Source organism: Hyperoodon ampullatus (genome assembly GCF_949752795.1).
Source record: "Hyperoodon ampullatus genome assembly, chromosome: 1".
NCBI classification, from domain to species: Eukaryota; Metazoa; Chordata; class Mammalia; order Artiodactyla; family Ziphiidae; genus Hyperoodon; species Hyperoodon ampullatus.
The window spans coordinates 222,533,911-222,556,228 of record NC_136914.1 but is presented as its reverse complement, the minus strand read 5'-3'; the positions used below and the strand labels follow the sequence as shown (position 1 = coordinate 222,556,228).

General features: G+C 38.6%; 1 protein-coding gene across 1 annotated transcript in view; it reads right to left on the bottom strand.

The window, feature by feature from the left end:
- The window catches only part of ZRANB1 (zinc finger RANBP2-type containing 1), a gene marked incomplete at both ends in the record, with an annotated part of 44,876 nt that extends 36,572 nt beyond the window's left edge, over positions 1 to 8,304 (bottom strand). The window contains 2 exons of the mRNA XM_079705275.1: positions 6,096 to 6,946; positions 8,264 to 8,304. Coding sequence (XP_079561401.1) covers positions 6,096 to 6,946; positions 8,264 to 8,304 — 892 coding nt within the window. The remainder of the gene's footprint in view (positions 1 to 6,095; positions 6,947 to 8,263) is intronic.
- Positions 8,305 to 22,318: the final 14,014 nt, after the last annotated feature.

Below are 22,318 nucleotides of genomic sequence, written 5' to 3'. Positions count from 1 at the left end.
TCTGATTCTACCTCTGGGTAGACAGTGTCAGAACTGAGCTGAATTCTTGGACACCCTGCTGGTGTCTGAGAATTGCCTGTTGACGTATGAGGAAGCTCCCCACCACACAGACACAGAGACACACACACACACACACACACGCTGGAACTGGGCCTGGGAACCCTTTTCACCAGAGGAAGAAAAATAACACCAATACAACCTTAAAAATTTACTTCCTTGAGAAAAACCATCCACATACATGATTTTTCTTTTTTTTTTTTTTGCGATACGCGGGCCTCTCACTGTTGTGGCCTCTCCTGTTGCGGAGCACAGGCTCTGGACGCGCAGGCTCAGCGGCCATGGCTCACGGGCCCAGCCGCTCCGCGGCACGTGGGATCCTCCCGGACCGGGGCACGAACCCGCGTCCCCTGCATCGGCAGGCGGACTCTCAACCACTGCGCCACCAGGGAAGCCCATATATACATGGTTTTTAATACCAATACCAAAGTAAACTGAAAAGAACATTTTAAAATGTAATAAGCCTATACACTGCTAATTTTGGTTAAAATGAAAAAAGTGTTAATGAAACCAAATACACAAATATCAATACATTCTGACATGTTTAACACCATGCAAGTTTTAGATACTTCAACAGTTACATCTGACACTCTGGAGTGGACACCTATACATAACACTGTATACAGCTTTCCGGTAAGGGGGCCAAAATACAGTTGGCATCAATACAGAAAACAACTGCCACAAATATTAATTTTCAACAGTTATGAGAAAGGGGGAAACATTAGATCAAATATAACAATATTTTTGTAGACCACGAGCAAGAAAAAGTTAATTCTAATGTACTGCCTACGTTTTAAGAATCATACAAATTTTTAGACACATCAAAACCTTGCTCAGTAAGAAGACTACAAAATCCTCATGACTCCATTTCAACATATGCTCCTTGATAAGGAGATTCTGGTTAAGCTCGTAAGTCAGTGATTCTCAACAGGCTACACCAGTACATACTGCGGGCCCCCCCAAAGCTTGGGAGCAATGGCTATGTTACTAATTCGTATGTTCTCCATAATGCCACTGCCATGGGGCAACCTGAACACTTCAGCATAAAAATTCCAGTTTCAACGTGTACCTGTTACATGAGCACGATTCTTTTCCCCCTACGCCTTCAACAGCACTCCCTCCCGCTGCCCCCCAATCTCAAACCCTTCCCGTCTTTGTTAGCAGGATCACTAGACAAGCTAAATGGAAGAAAGATGCAGCTATTTAAGGCAAAATGCCAAATAGGAAGCAACACGTCCAATGACAACTGAATTAAAACTTTTCAAGTAAAAACTTTGATTTAGGACTCTAGGTATAGAAGACACTACGATTTTTTTCCTTATATATTCACCAAGTTATCAAATATTCATCAGGAAGACGGAGAAATTAAATATAAAGAAAACTGACTTTAGACTCTTCATATCCACAGACTGCCTAGTGATAAACTGAGGCCTCTCTACTCTTTCCAATAAAACCCTATGACAGGACCTACGTGCTCTGTCTTCACCTGACAGGAAGAAGCCAAGTTGGCTCCCAGCGGGTTGAGCTCCAGGTAGTCCGTAAGGTGAAAAGTGCAGAAAGCTAGGAAGAAGGCAAAGAATTAAGAAATTCAGGAGAAAAGCAAAAACGTTTATTTGCTTTGGAAGGTCTATTTGTCCAGATTCCAGTTTCCACAAATGTTTATTCACTCATTAACCAAAATTTCAATGCCTGCTATGTATCAGGCAATGTTTCAGGTACTAGCAAACAGCTGTGAACAAAACAGACAAAATTCCTGGCCTTCAGAAAGCTTAAGTTCTAAGCAAGAGAGAGACACATAAGGTGACTTCTAACATGTGTATTACGAGGTAACAAGTGTTGTGAAGAAAATTAAAGTTGGGGGAAGAGAGGACAGGACAGGGCTGAAATGTGAGGCCTCACAGAGAAGGTGACGTGAGAAAACACCTGAAAGAAGTAAATTAGCTAAGCCTGCAATCTAGAGAAAGCAATCCGGGCAGAGGAAGGAGCAAGTACGAAGCTTGAGGCTTATTTGCAGACAAGAAAGGTGGCTAGAGGGCAGGAGTGAATGAGCGAGGTTGAGAGTAATAGATAAGGTTAGAGGGAAACGTGTGTTTGTATAAAAGTGGGGAAAGCAGGTGTGGCACAGAAAGCAGAGAGAGCCTATAAAACTGGCTTTTACTCTGAGCAACACAGCGAGAATCACTGGAGGGTTCTGAGCAAAGTTTAGAAGAGCAGCTCCTCTTCAGAGAACAGTGTGTAAAGGAGGACACAGAGAGGGGACCCTGGCCTGGACCAGTGTAGCGCGAGGCGGCCAGATTCTGGGTATATTTTGAAGACAAAGCCAGTGAGAATGGAGTATAAGAGAAAAAGAAGAAAACCAAGGATGACCAAGGCTCTGGATGCAGCAAGTAAAATGATGAACTTGCCATCAACTGAGATGGGGGGAGTGAGAGAATAGATTTGAGAGACCAGTTCAGTTTTTTAGCCTCACTGAGTTTGAAATATTACATATTCAAGAGAAGATGTTGTATAGGCGGCCGCTGGATATGAGAGTCCAGGGCTCAGGCATACAAAGGTTATTATACAGATTTAATTTGAGATTCTTATCTGACCCTGTAACTTTTCAAGGGATCAACTTGGGATCACAAATTTAAATGTTCTTCTAAAGGGCAACTGATTCAATACAACAGCAGAACTAAAACGGTATGTTAGGTAGTGCTGCCTTATCTCTAGAGACATTATCATCTGTCCAGTGGGAAAGGTAGACCATGATTAGCACTGACATGACCTCCAAGAAAATAACCTGGCACCAAACTGCTTACACTCCAGAGACAACAGCACATTTAAATTCACACCTCTGCCGTTACCATTTCACTCCCACTCCCAGATTCCATTTTTACTGGTGTCAGGTTTTGGCACCAGTAAAACGTTGGACGTTGGACGTCCCCAACCTCCTCTCATCACATAAGATAATGTGACCTATGTGAAACTTATACCCAACAGTCATGTAAAAGATACTTACTTAATACCGTGGAAGCTTTAGCTTTACCCTTCTCAATACTGAATCTTCCTCATTCCCATTTTACCAGGTACAAAGCTGAGCCTGAGATTTTTTTAATTTCAATTTCAAATGGGAAAGTCTCACATTTATTACTTAGTATAAATTTTATGCACAGTATACATTTTATACTGAGTGTATGTACTTTGGAGATGATTTTTTAAGTATATGTGCTGCCAGAGCAAACACTAAGATAGTTTTCTTAAATGCCTAACATCGATAAACCGTAATATACCATATCTAATGAAATCTGGAGAGCAAAAGACAGGTAGAAAGGGAGAAATAAAGAATACTTTTCGGAGACTTCCCCAGCGGTCCAGTGGTTAAGACTCCGCCTTCCACTGCAGGGGGCGCAGGTTCGATCCCTCATCGGGGAACTAAGATCCCGCATGCCACACAGTGTGGCCAAAAAAACAAAAAAAAAGATTAATTTTCAATACTTGTGGACTTCCGTTAACCCAACACAATGTAAACAACTAAAAGTTTTTAACCTACTTCAAGGATATTTACAAATCAGGATATGACTACCCAATAAAGACAGAGCCATAATCTTTCTTCATCAGTTGAGAACCATATTATGAAGTGAATAGTCAAAAATATTTGCTGATAGGAAAGACAGAATCCACATTACCAAGAACCAATTACAATCAATCCTTGGCCCTAAGAACCTAGAAACTCTGGAGTATGTGGGAATGTGGATTTAATGACAAAGAAACTGTTTTATAAATGAAATAAGACCAAATTTAATATTGGTCCTACTGGGAGAAGTTTTTGTTCAGCTGTAAGAATGCAAAGAGGTACAAGGATGGTTACCCAAAAGAAGTAGATATATGTAAAGAAATAAAGGCAGCACCAAGAAGACACAACAGTCACAAAGAAAAGAAATAATAATCATAAAGACAAAGATATACTGATTGGTCTAACGTGTGTGTCAAGGGGAGAAAATAATTCAAAGCAAGAGTTCTTATCATACGATACACTAACTTGAAGAAACAGTGACCCCAAAAGAGATTAAAAATCACTGCAGTGTAGTTCATTACCATCTATAAATTTACATGTACTATAACACCACCTTGTAGTTAGCATTTACATAGTACGCTACTGCCTGCAAAAATAATTTTAAGAGTGTTCCAAAAGGCATACAGGTAATTAAAGGACAATCACACCTAGATAAAAAAGATCACATAATGTAAGATTCCATTTATATGGAACATTCAGAATAGGTATATCCACTGAAACAGAAAGCAGACTGGTGATTACCAGGGACTTGGGGGAGGAGAAAATGTGGAGTAACTGTTTAAATGGGTATAGAGTTTCCTTTGGGGTGATGAAAATGTTTCAGAACTAGACAGAGGTTGTGGTTGTACAACACTGTGGATACGCTAAATGCCACTGAATTGTTCATTTTCAAAATGATGAATTTTATGTTATGTGAATTTGACCTCAATTTTAAAAATTCATAATAAATAAAACCCTTTTGTAGCTTCTGGTTTAAAAAAAAAAAAAGACATTCACACCATCTGTGGTACCTCAATTTGGGGAGAGAAAAAAAATCAATGGGATGTAATGGGACAGCACAGATGGCTGAAGACAGCTCAGTGTGCTTTCATCCCTCGTCCTCAGGACAGGAGAACACTGGAGCTAACAGTTACTAAGTGCCTGCTGTGTCTGGTGTTCAGAACGGCTCATCAGCTGGGACTTTTTTTGGCCAGGACAAAACTAAAATTAAAAAACTTAGATTTCTTGAAATCTAAGATTTCTTGAAATCTACTCTTAGGACTTGCAGGTTCATACAGTTATGTATTCCATGTTCTTGGGGCTATATTCAGGGTGATAAACAAAAGAAATTAGTACTGAAAAAATATATATACACAGCTAAGCCATGTTGAAGGCTTAGCTATTGTTCCACACAGATTTAACTTTAGTAGTTACTCAAAATTTTCTTTACAAAACTTAATGTCAGGGCTTCCCTGGTGGCGCAATGGTTGAGAGTCCGCCTGCTGATGCAGGGGACACGGGTTCGTGCCCCGGGAAGATCCCACATGCCGCAGAGCGGCTGGGACCGTGCGCCATGGCCGCTGAGCCTGCGCGTCCGGAGCCTGTGCTCCGCAACGGGAGAGGCCACAGCAGTGAGAGGCCCTCGTACCGCAAAAAAAAAAAAAAACAACTTAATGGCAAAGTAAGCACCCCATCCAAATAATTTAAATCACGTAATTCAAATAGCTAACCTATTCCAAAACAAGAGAGGGGGAGGGAAAAAAATACAGAGGAGTCCAGCAACTGCTTTTGTGAAGTACATCACGAATAACTAACTCACAAGGTCAACATCTGGAGGAAACCTTACTCTCTCAACACGTCTCTGTCCCTGAACAGCTCTGAGCCAGAGACTGAGACCAATATCCAGAGTTTCCTTAGGAAAGCACTAAAACATAAAACACACAAATCATAATTTGAACTATGGAATCAGCTGGCCACGTGAAATCAGTTCCATAAAGTTTGCAAATATTCACTACATGACATTCATGTTAAATTAACATCAGTATTTTCAAGGTCAATATTATGTTTGTTCAACTTCTTGGAGTCACACATTTTTGTGATATTTTTAACATCTGACTAAAGCTTCTATCATCACAAGACGCTCTCACTGTTTACAAACACTCTGAAGCAGCAGCTGGTGTTCCTCAGTCACATCTTGTTACAATAAACAGAGTAGCAGTTTTAAACTCCAGGTATACGGTTTACTACTGATATGTAAAAATCTTTGCTATAACTTAGAAGTTTTTCTCTCTAATGATGGAAAGACACATGCACAATGAAATGGGAGGCAATTTAAGACAACGTTATGACAAGATCACAAATACAGAGATTCTTATGCATGCATACTGGGAGTATAGTTATCATGCTGAATGAACTAAATACTAAATAATACTGACCTTCCTTATATCTTTCATGTCATTTTTAATATCTTTTCCCATTCCATTCAAAAAATGAAGAAACTTACCCACACAAGCATTGAGAAATAGCCAATCAGTCTTTTTCATCCTGTTTTTAATTTGCTTTAGTTTTTTGAAGTCCACTTCAAGTTCCTCCTTGCTGCCAACAGCACCAGCCAACTCAATCCTCTGAAAATCCATTTTCATCTCAGAGTCCCGTTTCGTAGTCGGCGGTGATCTTCTTTGGCTGTTGCCACTGCTACAGCTTCCTCTCCATCGAGCTCTGTCTTGCTCATTTATTATTGAAGAAGCCTCTTCCGTCTCTGCCAACTCGATTGCTTCAATATTATTAGGTCTGGGATGATCGCAAACAACACATTTTTTAGCTTTGGCCCAGTTTTCATATGTGCAAATAGAACAAGTCCAATGCTGGGTCCTTGTGTTCAGTTTATTTCTATCATTGTATTCCTCGCAAGGGTCAACAGAAAAAGCAACTGGTCTTGAGCCAGACCCTGAGGATTGAGGAGATTCTGTGGGGCTCCTGGTCCTACGCTGGGATAAACACTGAGTGCACCTGATTGCTCTTGGCCAGTTCAAATATGTGCACATGTGGCATGACCATTTATTTGCATTTTCCATGCTGTACGAAGACTTAACCCTTGGTCTTGCACTAGAGTCTGGACATATCAAAGGACTACTTCCTCCTTCGGTGCCGGAAGGATCCCAATCTCTACCGACATCACTTGAACCACTTTTAAATGGATCTTCTGTAATAATTGTTCCACTAGGTCTTTGGGCACGACACATAGTACACTTGATTGCAGATGGCCAGTTTTCATACGTACAGTATTCACAAGCCCACTTAATTCCACGTTCTGACATTGTGCACTTCTTGAAGTGAGTTATGTCAGGCAGGAAGCTATAAATAATTAGGACATGGTTATTAAAACAATAACTACATAATCCCACCCCTGAAAACATGCCCAAAATATAAAAGTACCCTTCAACTTATAAAACTTCAATTTCTCAAAAGATGCATGTAACATTTCACACTCAACTACCTTTTCTTAACATTTCCAGAGAGATACTGGACGTAAGTTCCCAAAGAAAAGTCTTAGACCTGGGGATTTAATGAAACTGTACTTTGGAACGCAAGAGAAAAGGCAGAAGATAAAAGGAGGTTTACTCTAAGAGGGAATGAGGTTAAATCAGGAATCCTCTAACAGAAATGTTTAATCTCAGCCAGGTCATCACCATCAATTTAGAAAAAGAACCAATCATTAAAAGATTCAAAGGGAAGGGACAAAACACAAACCAAGTATCTTAAACACATAACCATTCTCAAATTACGAGCCACATAGACTATTATGCTTTCTAGGTATATAGTACCACAATGTTTGATTCACTAAAGAATTCAGAAAATCAAACAGTCAACTCTATCATTCTTGCTAAGGGAGAAAAGCAGCCTAAACGTGCTGATTATCCACTGCTCTTAATAAGCACAGGTACAAAAGAAAGACGTTAAGTAGTAAGCCTTACAATTAACAAAGTAACACTGTGACACAGAGATAAAGTTCCTTGATAGCCTATATCCTCAAAATCTTGTTCTGTCTAGAGTGCAGAAAATTAAAACTGCACATCACCTATACTTGGGACAATCAACTGAGGAAACATCCCTGACAGAACAACTAGCATAATCGCTCCAATATAATTTTGAATATTTATACTCAAAATATTCAATATTTAAAATATACTCAAAATTCAATTCATATTAAAAACATATTAACTATTTAAAAGGCTCCTAGGATTCTACACTGGGCTTCCTAACACTGCAATACAATGAAGACTATTATTTAATGACAATAATTTATAAATGAAGCAACTTGCACAGCAAATGTAATAATAATTTTTTTAAATGGCCTGAATTTAGACACTGGCCACTAAAGCCAGCCTCTCCATTTTCTTAAATCCCTTCTCAACTAAATTAGTATCATCCTGCCACCTATTTGTAACCAGAAAAGTGAAAGAAATTCTAGGCAGAGTAATAGAAGCTTCTCCTTCTCATACTCAGGGATTTTTCCTGAACCTGGAAAGCAAAATCTTTCACTTTATAAGTGTGGTATTATGTCCCTGCTTGCCAAGTCCTCACCCCTTTTACAGTGTAAACTTTGTTAAGAGGACAAATTCACTGTAAGAGAGGCTACTATTTAATAGCTAAAATAAAAATCACACTTACTAAGATTTTAGTTTCCATGCTATAGCCTCCACTTTGCACATGGTCAGAATAAAAGTACAGCTTATAAGTCAGACCAAAGACAAGATTCAGTCGTCATGCTGGCTCAGATTCTGACTTCCTCAGGAGATACTGCAAAACGTGATAAGTAGTTCTGTATGACTGTGAATAGCTATTCCTGTAAAGGAGACCAAAACTGCATTTCACTTGAAGCCTGTTATTTTATCCAAAAGTATTTATTTTTTTAAAAGGCTTTATTTTGATAAATTCTCTATTTTAATCCTACTCATTTATTTTAATAATGGACTACTATATTCAGAGTTTTAATTTAACACAGCAATAAAATCAGCTGATTGGGCTGGTCAGTCAAATCAGACATAGGAAAGATATCTTCCCCTAAAACCTTAAACATATGTGTGTGTGCACTATTATTATCATTAATCTTAAATTGGTAGTCCTAATAAGTTAATTCCTACTGAATTACTTGTTATTATTGAAGGGGGAAAGGGGGCATAAACCAAGTAAATAGAAAAGGCAAAAATATATAGCTTATATTTAACTTTGAAGTCTTTTTCTCCTTCAGCAACTTTATCTTCCTCTAACCCAGGTAATTTATATTTATCTGCTTAGATTTTTCACTTTAGTTTGTACATACTGATTAAACACCATTTGACAGCAATCCAAAGGTGTGTTGAAGGGCAAAGACTATAATCATAAAAGCATCCATAAAATGGACAATTGAGATTTAATGGCAACTTTCATATTCATTAGGCAGTTTCTTCCTTTGGCTTCTCAGGAATTAAATATAAATAAATTACTTGCTCATGCTATTGTAAACTAAAATGAGCAAGCGGAAACTTATGACAAAAACAAATGACATAATGAACATATCCAAGGCTATAAGTAATTTCAGTATTTCATTTAAAATATTCACATTCCAAAATTCATGCTTGCTTTGTTAAGTCTTACTTTGATGTAGGCTCAACTAAATACTCTGTGGCCTTACATTAACTAACCTTCACGGAATTAATGTGCCAGCATAACATACTTAAATGTTCATGTCTGACAAAAAACAAACAAAAAAGAAACCTGTCATTAAAAAATAAAGAATCATTGTCATAGATGCCTGGTAAATAGCCTACCCCTCCCAAAAATTCAGGTAACTAAGCAATACCAAAACCAAGCTCAAGAGTTCTGGGACTTCCCTGGTGGTCCAGTGGTTAAGACCATGTGCTTCCAATGCAGGGGGCACGGGTTCGATCCCTGGTGGGGGAACTAAGATCACACATGCTGCGTGGTGCGGCCAAAAAATTAAAAAAGAGTTTTAAGATAAGTGCATTATATTAGATGACGAAGTACACGGTACCAACTCTATGGAGAATTAAGACGTTGTCTTAGGATTACTGTTTTTTCATAACCAAAAGCTGAAATTCATTGGAGAGGATTATCTGAGAGAGTCATCTGTACCTGTGGTAACAGTAAATGGAATGGAAGAGTAAAGATAACATCAGTTCAACTATGTGATTTTGCATTATTGAGGTGAAATTAACACTGAGTACACTTTTTCTACCAGATGTCAAAAAGAACATGAAATAATTTTTAATAGCAAACAGCTCTGAGAGTTAATAATGTGCATTGAAATAAAACAATTACTAAATATCTTTCAAGTTAACATATATTCATATACCCAAGTAAATTTAATTTACAAGTCTACTTTTGCATAAAATACAGATTTCCAAATTCTAGCCAGTGAATCATACTTCAATTAATCGGTACACAAAGCAACAATAAAATCTGTATAACATGGATCTTCTTTAAGCAGAGCTAGACACAAGTGCTACTCTTAAAACAAATATTCCTTGGTTCAAATGCAGTATCGGCAGTTCCCATCTTGTGGATCAAAGAGTCCATGAATCTATTTATACATCAACCTCTACCTGTAGACAGACTGAATAATGTCTCCAAGTATAGCAACCATTTTCTAGTATTAAATTCATAACTGCTTTTGATTATATACTTCCCAATTCAAACAATAATAAAAGCATGAGCATTATGATGTATGGGTTAATGGCTAGGGAAAGGGAGGGGCTCATAACTGAACATTTTTTATACCGTCATGCTTAGTAGTGAATAAACTAGACGATACTTGTGAAGCATTACTAAACAATGTAGAATAAATCTACCTATTTTGAAGTCAATTACTCAAAATTGTAGCTACACTACAAATTCCCCCAACCATCTACTAAAACCCTATGAGAGAGAACTAGAGAAGTGAAATGATCCACACCAAGCACAAACTCCTTGTGAAACAAACTGAGAGAAGTTCAGTTGCCAGTTAGTGTCAAATGATGAGCAGTTATCCAAAGGAAGGACTGACAGTCTTTCAGTTTTATATTAGCTTTATTAATATTGTCTATATTTAGTAATATAAATATTAATTCATTAATATAAATTGTTGATATAAATATTAACATAAATCTGTGAAGATTTAAAAATGCTCAGAAAGCATTTTAGGGGAATAAAGATGAAAGCTAAAACTAGAAGCGGGGCTTCCCTGGTGGCACAGCGGTTGAGAGTCCGCCTGCCGATGCAGGGGACACGGGTTCGTGCCCCGGGTCCGGGAGGATCCCACATGCCGCAGAGCGGCTGGGCCCGTGAGCCATGGCCGCTGAGCCTGCGCATCCGGAGCCTGTGCTCCGCTACGGGAGAGGCCACAACAGTGAGAGGCCCACGTATCGAAAAAAAAAAAGAATCCGCCTGCCAATGCAGGGGACACGGGTTTGAGCCTAAGCCCGTGCGCCACAACTACTGAGCCTGCGCTCTAGAGCCCGCGCACCACAACTACTGAAGCCCGCGCGCCTAGAGCCCGTGCTCCGCAAGGAGAGAAGCCACCGCAATGAGAAGCCCGCGCACCGCAACGAAGAGTAGCCCCTGCTCGCCGCAACTAGAGAAAGCCCACGTGCAGCACCAAAGACCCAATGCAGCCAAAAATAAATAAATAAAATAAATAAATTTACTTTTTTTAAAAAGAGCTAAAACTAGAAGCACTGGTGAACCCTCTATCTACAAATCTCACCTCATTTCCGGGCTCCAATATCTTGTCACATCCTTTATTAAAATCCTCTTATCTTCCTCTCACAACAAACCCCTAGCCTGACTTCTCTCTCCAGTTTCCATTAAAGACACCACTAATACTACTGCACCCAGCACAGAAACTCAGACTTATCTTGAATTCTGCCTTCTCCCCATAGATTCTTTCTAGTGGTTTCTGTCCAATCAGTCCTTTTCTTTCCATTTCAGCTGCCATCAACCTTTCTGCAGTTCAGTTCAGAACTACTATAATAGCCTCCTAAGCGCCTTCCCTTTCTAAATCCATCCAGCTCACCGTTACCAAAATAATCCTCCTAATAACAAGTCCCTCTTTCTGAAGCTCTTCTGTAACAGAATAAACTCTCAACTCCTTACCAGCATACAAACACACCACACACACCCCAGACTCATTCAGGCACCACCATTCCTCCACAATACACACATGAAGGCACTACCTTAGAAAAACAAGCACAACAGGCACACGCTCAGTTCTGGCGAATCCTACCCATCCTTTAAGGTTCAGTTCTAATTCATCTCTCTCGTAAAGTTTTTTCAAATCATTTCAAGTACACTCCAAGCAACCACACTTCTATCGACATTTGGCACCTACTGTGTGTCTTCTTGGGGCTAGTTTCTGGAACACTGACTTGTGTGTCTTCCCCATATCATTTCCTCCCCTCAATTTTCAATCAGGTAGTCAAGCTTTCAAAAACTTTGGCTCAGGGATTTCCCTGGTGGCACAGTGGTTGAGAATCAGCCTGCCAATGCAGGGGAAAACAGGTTCGAGCCCTGGCCCGGGAAGATCCCACGTGCCGCGGAGCAACTAAGCCCGTGCGCCACAACTACTGAGCCTGCACTCTAGAGCCCGCGAGCCACAACTACTGAGCCCAACACGCCACAATGACTGAAGGCCGCGCACCTACAGCCCGTGCTCCGCAACAAGAGAAGCCACCGCAATGAGAAGCCCGCGCACCGCAACGAAGAGTAGCCCCCACTCGCCACAACTAGAGAAGTTCGTGTGCAGCAACGAAGACCCAACAGCCATAAATAAATAAATACACACATACATACATACATACTTTGGCTCAGGGATTCTAGTGGCATGGAATGTGGACCAGCCCTATGTTTAGTGAAATCCAGAGAAGAGACCATGTTGAGTGACCTGAACAAAGAAAGGAGTGGAGCTTTTGAGCAATTTCAAGAAAAAGGAGAAATTCTAGAGGATGGGATCCACTCCTGTGGTAAGACCTCAGTACAAAGTGTCTGCCTCTAACACCTAGGTACCAAGCCAAGGCACGCATGAGCTGGTTAACTATTCAAGTCCTGTGGTGTTAAGGGCACAAGTGCACAAACCTCTGTGATCACTAAATGTCCTCTGAAAGTCCTAAATCTTTGTGAAATTATGTATACATGGTTAAGCATCAGTGAGACCCAAAAATATGCTGACCTTCCTCCCATACAGAGATCACTGTTATCTGTGTCATCTGCATCTAATGAGATTTGCTAAGAAGGCCCCTTCCAAGGAATGTGTGGACAAGCTAGACAAAATTAATCTGGTTAAAATAATAGTTAAAATAATAACAGTTAAATAACACCTGTCATGGTGACCTTGGCCTCACTGGCACTATGCCTTAATTAACTAAGGCAATTACCAGTACATCTAACTTCATTCCACCAAACCTAAGTCCTTAAAATGTAACAAAAAATACAAAGTTTACATTTCAATAAGTCAACATGGTGTTAATTAGGAAAACTAATAACAGCTACAATGCTAATGGTTTTTCTTTAAACTGCTGGATAATTAGTAATCCACTGATTAGAATGGAAGATATATAGACACAAAATTAACTTACAGTGTGTCGAATCTTACACAAAACAATAGTAATGCTCCTTTTTAAAAATCTATCTTCTAGTCATTTCTGGAGGAATTCTACCTCTTTATATACTAGGGCTTTATCTGTAATTTCATCAACTTCCTCTGTACTCTCCAGTTCCTAGAGAGTAACTAGAAAGAAAGGAGAAGTAACAGATAGATACATAGATAGATAGATCCATCTTGAGCTACTGTAGAACCCATCTTAGCATGATTTCTTTACACAGTTTCAGAGACATCAGAGGTCAATCACATAACCCAAATTATAATTCCAAACAAAACTAATTGAACGTTAACAACCTATGACAAGTTACTGAAGGTCTACTACGCACTCAGAAACGTGGAGAGATATAACCACGTAGAGAAAATACTGTCCTTGTACTCAGGACACCTGCAATTTAAGTAGATGAAAGATGACTACGGCCTTCTTAAACGTACATGGAAATGGGGAGATTATCTCCAAGACTGCATATAAAGCCAGCATTTAAAATATAATAAAACAACTTTCGCAAAAGCTGTGAACATGCTACTTCATTCAGAAGTTGATTTCTTTTATCATCGCATCTATTCTCTGTTCACACTGAACAAATTATTACCAATTAACAATATCCACAGGAACCAACCACAGTCGCTACTAAACCTAGTCCAACTAAAGGCCACCTTTTTAACCAAACGTTATGTTATCTATGTGACAGAGAAAGGAGAGGTAGAAATTTTAAAATAATCACTGAGTTCTAACACAAAAGAAAGACAACGATGTGAAAAGCAGGCACAAACGAATGAAATGTCCCAAGGCAACACCAACTCAGAGCTACTGTCTTGTCCAAAAACATCTTGTTCCCAACGCCTCGACTCCGTTCAAATTTCTTTGTCATTTTCCCTAACATTTAATCCCCTAAAGTTAGTTGAATTAAAACACTTATTTTATAAAGACAAATTATTTACAAGTGTTACTTATTAATAGTGCCAAGTCATTCAATCAGATTACTTTTTTCACAATTCCTACTGTAATGAATAACAGGAAAGTAGGGTGGGGATTTTGTGAGTTGGATTTTCATTGCAGAGACAGGGAGACTAAGTAGGCAAAAGTTTAGCAAAGGGCAACCTGGGAAGGAATGCCAAAGACAGCAGCAGGTTGAAAGGACTGCTTACCTAACCATTAGAGATGGATGTATGTCCAGGCCAACTATGTCTACTTCACAACTTTGCCAGGGTCAGCCTTGTCCAACTAAGAAAAGAAAATAGCTAACACTTAAGCATTTACTGTATGCCAGACACTGTTCTAAGCACTGTACCTATACGTCAGGTAATCTAATCTTCAGAACCCTATGAAACAGGTACTACTATTATCTCCAATTTTAAAGACTGGAAACAGGAAAAGAGAAGTTAAGTAACTTGCCCAAAAGTCACAAAGCTACTAAGTGGCAGAGCCAGGATTTGAACCTGGGCATTCTGGCTCCAAAGTCTGTACCAGACAGACAATGTAATAAAAATACATTTATACTGCAGCCCATAGTCATTTATTCCCACTATCCAGAATTTGGACAATTAATAAACTGCATGTAGTGCCTCACTAAACAGTCTTTCCTAGATAACCAATAACATACAATATCTAAACAAGCAAACTTAAAAAAATAAAAAAACTTGTTCACACCCATTTTGCTCACATTTTAGCTTTTCAAAATTACAGAGATGGGCTTCCCTGGTGGCGCAGTGGTTGGGAATCTGCCTGCCAATGCAGGGGTCATGGGTTCAAGCCCTGGTCTGGGAGGATCCCACATGCCGCGGGGCGGCTGGCCCCGTGAGCCACAATTACTGAGCCTGCGCGCCTGGAGCCTGTGCTCCACAAGAGAGGCCGCGATAGTGAGAGGCCCGCGCACCGCCATGAGGAGTGGCCCCCGCTTGCCGCAACTAGAGAAAGCCCTCTCACAGAATCGAAGAGCCAGCACAGCCATCAATCAATCAATCAATCAATCAATCAATAAATACAGAGAATCTTCCCAAAGCTTATCTAGATTGAGAACTACTGCAAAATGCCTAAAAAGTTAAGTAAATAGGACCTAAAAAGTTATTTATAAAACAAGATATACTAAATTTTCCATGTAAAATTGAGTGGAAAAAAACCCCCACCAATCTGAGGTATTTATCACGACTTTAGACTATAAAATGCCTTAAGTATTTTTTATTTTGGCGGCAATCCCTGGGGAAGAAAATATTATTAATAAAAGTCAGCGTGACTTCTCTTAAACCAATACACTAATCCAGATTACTAAAGAAACCACTGTACGTCAATTAAAATAATAAAGCCCTCCATTTGCATTGAGACAACTGAAAAAGGGAAAAGTCTCCCCAAATGACAGGTGTGTATTAATCACACTACCTATACATGACCTTGTGTTAAAGAAAAGCAAAGAATGACTATCTGTGAGATAGTTAATAAGTCATTTTTATCTCTAAGAGTTTCCATTTTCCCATCTGTGAAAAAATAAATGAGTTAAACAAGATGACCTCCAGAATCTCCAAAGTCTCACATTCTTCTATGTAAAGACTCACTTTAAGGGGGACGATAAATTGGGAGGTTGGGATTTATATATAAAATAGATAAGAACCTACTGTATAGCACAGGGAACTCTACTCAATACTCTTTAATGGCATATATGGGAAAAGAATCTAAAAAAGAGTGGATATATGTATAATTGATTCACTTTGCTGTACACCTGAAACTAACACAACATTGCAAATCAACTATACTCCAATAAAATTTTTTTTAAAAAGACTCACTTTAAAATCTTGTTTATTCAATTTATTTTGCAAATACTCTATTTCCAAAGTTAATTAAAACATTTTTTAACTTTTCCCTGCTCCATCTGTGACAAGTGACAAGCTCAAATTTTAAAATATATACTTAATATTAAGGATCACTTAATGTATCTAAGCAGTAACAAAATCCTATTTCTAAAACAAAGCTATATCATACATCCATACATCATACCACCTATGAATTATCTGTGCCAAATAAAAGTAACAGTTATCAAACCTGAATGTGATCAAGCTTCTAGATCTAACTACCAGTTCACAGGATCACAGGGGATAGAGGAACGAACTGATTTCCGTGGAGATGCAATCAGCAAATTCCTATGGGTGTGTGTATATTAAAACTTATATACATGTTAAAAATTAATTTGAACACTGATTTGATATTAAGAAGTTATTAAAATGTTAAGGTGTGATTAACAGTATGGTACCTATTTTTCTAAAAGAGTACTTTTCCCTTAAGAGACACATACTGAATTATTTACAATGTTATAAAATGGCTTGAATTTGCTTTAAAATAATCCACTGGGAAGAAGCAAGAAGAATATAAATGAAACAAGACTGGCCATATGTTGTTAACTGGGTGATGGATACATGAGAACTCATTCTCCTAGTCTCTCCATATGTATATATGTTTGGAATTTTTCATAATGAAAAGTTTTAAAACTCTATCAAGAAGGTAACAAATGCTATTATAGACTAAGAATTAAGGCTTAGATTGCTAAGACTAGAAAAGGAGCAAGAAGCAGTATACTGTATATTGTTAACAGTCCAGGGCCCTGTGCTATTCTACACACTGTTTACTAGTCTGTAGAGAAACTGAGAGTAAGCATTTACAAACTTTTATAGCAATTTTACAGAATAATTTTATGACTGCTGAAACTACTAGTAAAACATCTGAGCTTGTATTTGAGACGCAATGTTAAAACATTTGGAAAACTTATGAATATAGCTTCTTTTTACCAGTTGCAGGTATGGTTCACTAAACAGAGGAAATATATCAAAATATGAACCAAAGTTTCTTTCATGCTAAACTTGAAAATGAATATCACACATCAGAAACCAAGACAGACTTAAACTGAAGTGATAAAAATCTGTCTTTTCAATGTCTCTCATGAACACAGAGGCAAAAACCCTCAACAAAATATTAGCAAATTAAATCCAACGATGTATAAAAAGAATTCTATACCACAACCAAGTGGGGTTTATTCCAGATATGCAAGGCTAAGGCTAGTTCAATGTTCAAAAATCAATTAACGTAACCCATCCTATCAACAGGCTAAAGAAGAAAAAAACAAAAAAGAAAATCACAGGATCACATGCATACATGCAGAAAAGGCATTTGACAAAATCCAACATGATTTTAAAGAAAAAAAAAACCTCTCAGCAGGTTTCACGGGAACCTTCTCAATGTGATAAAGGGCATGTACAAAATACCTACACCTAACTTAATGGTGAGAAACGAGAAACTGTCCAGCTGATATTAGTAATAAAGCAATAAGTAATAATAAGCAATAAGTAATTAGTAATAAGGCAATTAGTAATCTCACTACTCCTTTCCAGGGTCAAACTGGAAATTCCTGCTAATACTGTAAAACAAGAAAAGAAAATAAAAAGAATACAGATTGGAAAGTAACAAATAAAACTGTTTTTATTCGCAGATGACATGATTGTCTGTGAAGAAAATCCAAAACAATCGACAAAACTCCTGCAGCTAATACAGGATTATAACAAGGTTGCAGGATACAGGTTAAATAAGTAAATTGCTTTCCTATATACCAGCAATGAACAAATGGAATTTGAAATTTAAAACACATCGCCATTTACAGTAGCACTCCCAAAACTGAATTACATAAGTATAAATCTAACAAAATATGTACAAGATCTATATCAGGAAAACTACAAAACTCTGATGAAAGAAATCCGAGAACTAAGGCTTCCCTGGTGGCGCAGTGGTTGAGAGTCCGCCTGCCGATGCAGGGGACACGGGTTCGTGCCCCGGTCCGGGAAGATCCCACATGCCACGGAGCAGCTGGGCCCATGAGCCATGGCCGCTGAGCCTGCGCGTCCGGAGCCTGTGCTCCGCAACGGGAGAGGCCACAACAGTGAGAGGCCCGCGTACCGCGAAAAAAAAAAAAAATCCGAGAACTAAATAAATGGAGAGATACTTCACGCTCATGGATAAGAAGACTCAATATTGTCAAAATCTCAGTTCACGTTCATGGATAAGAAGACTCAATATTGTCAAAATCTCAGTTCTCCCCAGCTTGATCAAAAGATTCAATGCGACCCCAATCAAAATTCCAGCAAGTTTGTGGGTACCGACAAACTGATTCTAAAGTTTATATGGAGAAGCATAATATCCAGAATAACCAAACAGTGAGAATAACCAACACAGTACTGAAGGGAAAAAAAAAAAAGTCAGAGGACTAACTACCCTGACTCCTACACTTACTATACAACTACAGTAATCAAAACACTGGCGAAAGAACGGAAAAACAGATCAATGGAATAGAACAGAGAGCCCAGAAATACACCCACATATATAGAGTCAACTGATATTTGACAAAGAAGTAAAGGCAATACAATGGAAAAAAGAAAGTCTTTTCAAAAAATGGTGCTGAAACCACTGGACATCCACATGCAAAAACAAAAAACAAACAAAAAAAAGACTCTTAAACATAGACCTCATACCCTTCACAAAAATTAACTCAAAATGGATCATAGACCTAAACGGGAAATCTAGATGACTTTGACTATGCCAATGACTTTTTAGATAAAACACCAAAGACACAATCCATGAAAAATATACTTGATAAACTAGATTTGTTAAAATTAAAAAGTTCTGTTCTACAAAAGACATTGTCAAGAGAATGACAAAAGATAAGCCAAAAAAATAGGAGAAAATATTTACAAAAGACATATCTGATAAAGGACTGTTATCCAAACTATACAAAGAACTCTTGAAACTCAACAATAAAAAAAAAAAAACTGGGCTTCCCTGGTGGCGCAGTGGTTGAGAATCTGCCTGCTAATGCAGGGGACACGGGTTCGAGCCCTGATCTGGGAAGATCCCACATGCCGCGGAGCAGCTGGGCCCGTGAGCCACAACTACTGAGCCTGCGCATCTGGAGCCTGTGCTCCGCAACAAGAGAGGCCGCGACAGTGAGAGGCCCGCGCACCGCGATGAAGAGTGGCCCCCGCTCGCCACGACTAGAGAAAGCCCTCGCACAGAAACGAAGACCCAACACGGCAAAAATAAATTAATTAATTAATAAACTCCTACCCCCAACATCTAAAAAAAAAAAAAAAAAAAAAAAAAAAAAAAAAAACTAATTAAAACATGGGCAAAGACCTGAACAGACACTTCAAGGAAGATATACAGATGGCAAACAATACCTCATTAGAGAACTGCAAATTAAAACGGCAACGAGATACCACTTTACACCTATTAGATTGGCCAAAATCCAGAACACTGACAACATCAAATGCTGACAAGGATATAGATCAACAAGACCTCTCATTCATTGCTGATAGGAATGCAAAGTGGTATAGCCAAGTTAGGAAGAGAGTTCTGCAGTTTCTTACAAAACTAAACATACTCTTACCACATGTCCTAGCAATTGTGCTTCTTGTATTTACTCAAAGGAGTTGAAATTTTAAGTCCACACAAAAACCTGCACATGGATGCAGCTTTATTCATAACTGCCAAAACTTGCAAGCAACCAAAGTTCAGTATAAGTGAATGGATAAATAAACTGTGGTACATCCAGACAAGGAAATATTATTCAGCACTAAAGAGAAACGAGCCAGCAAGCCATGAAGAGACATGGAGGAACCTTAAATGCATATTACTAAGTGAAAGAAGCCCATCTGAAATGGCTATATACTGTTTGATTCCAACTATATAACATTCTGGAAAAGGCAAAACTATGGAGACAAAGATCACTGGTTGCCAGGGGTTGGCGAGGGGGAGGGATGCATAGGCAGAATACAGAGGATTTTTAGGGCAGTGAAACTATTCCGTACGATACTATAATGGTAGATACATGTCATTATACATTTGTCAAAACCCATAAAGTGTACATACCAAGAACAAACCTTAATGTAAACTATGGACTCTGGTTGATAATTATGTGTCATGGTAGATTCATCAGCGTAACAAATGTACCACTCAGTTGCAGGATGTTGATAGTGGGAGAGGTTATGCATGTGTGGAGGCGGGGAGGGTATAAGAACTCTCTGTACTTTCTGCTCAATTTTGCTGTGAACCTAAACTGCTCTAAAAACTAAAGATTATTTTTAAAAATCTACTTCTTAACAATGTTTTTTAGTCACTAATATCCAAGAAACATTTTTTTAAAAAATCAGTTCTCAAAGAATGATGGGAAGTTTTTAAAAAAGGACACAAGAACTTTTGGTGTGAACCTAAAACTGCTCTAAAAAATTAAAATCAAATCTGAAATATGTTCACACCTAAAATTTTTAATTAAAAAAAGACATAGAGGGGCTTCCCTGGTGGCGCAGTGGTTGAGAGTCCGCCTGCCGATGCAGGGGACGCGGGTTCGTGCCCTGGTCCGGGAAGATCCCACATGCCGCAGAGCGGCTGGGCCCGTGAGCCATGGCCGCTGAGCCTACGTGTCCGGAGCCTGTGCCCCGCAACGGCAGAGGCCGCAACAGTGAGAGGCCCACGTACCGCACAAAAAAAAAAAAAAAAAAAAGACATAGAAATTAGCATGGAGGGCTCACACTGGCCAAATCTGGATTAACTCAAGCATCCACATAAATAATAACAGTAAAGGATTTTTTTTTTTTTTTTTTTTTTTGCGGTACGTGGGCCTCTCACTGTTGCGGCCTCTGCCGTTGCGGGGCACAGGCTCCGGACACGCAGGCTCAGCGGCCATGACTCACGGGCCCAGCCGCTCTGCGGCATGTGGGATCTTCCCGGACCGGGGCACGAACCCGCGTCCCCTGCATCGGCAGGCGGACTCTCAACCACTGCGCCACCAGGGAAGCCCAACAGTAAAGGATTTTTAAAGCACTGACTACAACAAATATACAAAACTCTACACACAAACTAACAAATAATGGAGAAGAAAGTTCTTCCTTACAATAGAAATCAAACTAATAAATGCAAAATGAATAACTGGATTAGAAATTCACCATTTGGCAATCTCTACAACAGATTCAGAAAAGAATCATCAATGAATGTTAAAACTAGTGGGTGAAAATTTGAGAATTAACAGGATATTTAAATAGTCTCCAAGTATCTCCCAACAATAACTGGTATGTTACAAAACCTGGTAGACACCTTAACCAAGTAATCAAAGTTAACCACACCAGTAATGACATCATCATTTGCCTCTTGATATGCTGTACTAAGAACAAAATATCACCTCTGTGGTATTCTTGCTAAAAAGTACATACTCTGACTCTGATCACGAGAAAATATCAGAAATGCCAATATTAAGAGACCTTCTACGAAATTACTAGTCTTATATTCTTCAAAAACATCAATATCATGAAACACGGACTTTTTTGTTCCAGTTAAAGGAAACTATAAAAAACATGGCAACAGACTGCAACTCATGATCTGAGATTTTGTTGTCTTTATAAAGAATATTAATGGAACAACAGACAAAATTTAAATAAGATTTATAGAATCTTATTCTTATAAGAATTAATCATGCAATGTTAATTTCCTGAGTTTGATAACTCTATTGTGGTTACATAAGAGAAAGACCTTGTTTTTAGGAAATACACACTGAAATATTTAGAGCTTAAGGGGTACCAAGTCTGCAATTTACTTTCAAACAGTTCTGGGGGAAAAATATATTTGTACTTATATATGTCCACATCACACAATAAACCTTATAATTAAAAAAATACTTTCACATACATCACTGTTATTCTGACAAAAACCACGAAATAGGTACACAACAGTCCTTTTATATGAGAGTAGATGTGGCCTCCTATATCTAAAAATTTCTCAAGAATTGTCTGTTTTTTCTACCCCTACAACCAAGCCCTAGTTCATTTCTCTCAAATATTTTATTTATTATTCTAACTGGTCTTCCAACCTTCATACTCCACATCTCTGCCAGAGTAATCTGTCCAAAAAAAAAAAAAATCTGGTGGTGTTATTCAGCAGCTTTAAAAATTTCAACACCCCAACACTAAGGTGAAAAATCCTAAACAGGACATAAAAGAACCTTCCAAACACAAACACATGTGTGTGTCAAGAATATCCTAAAATATTTCCCTTCAGCGATTTACTGCCT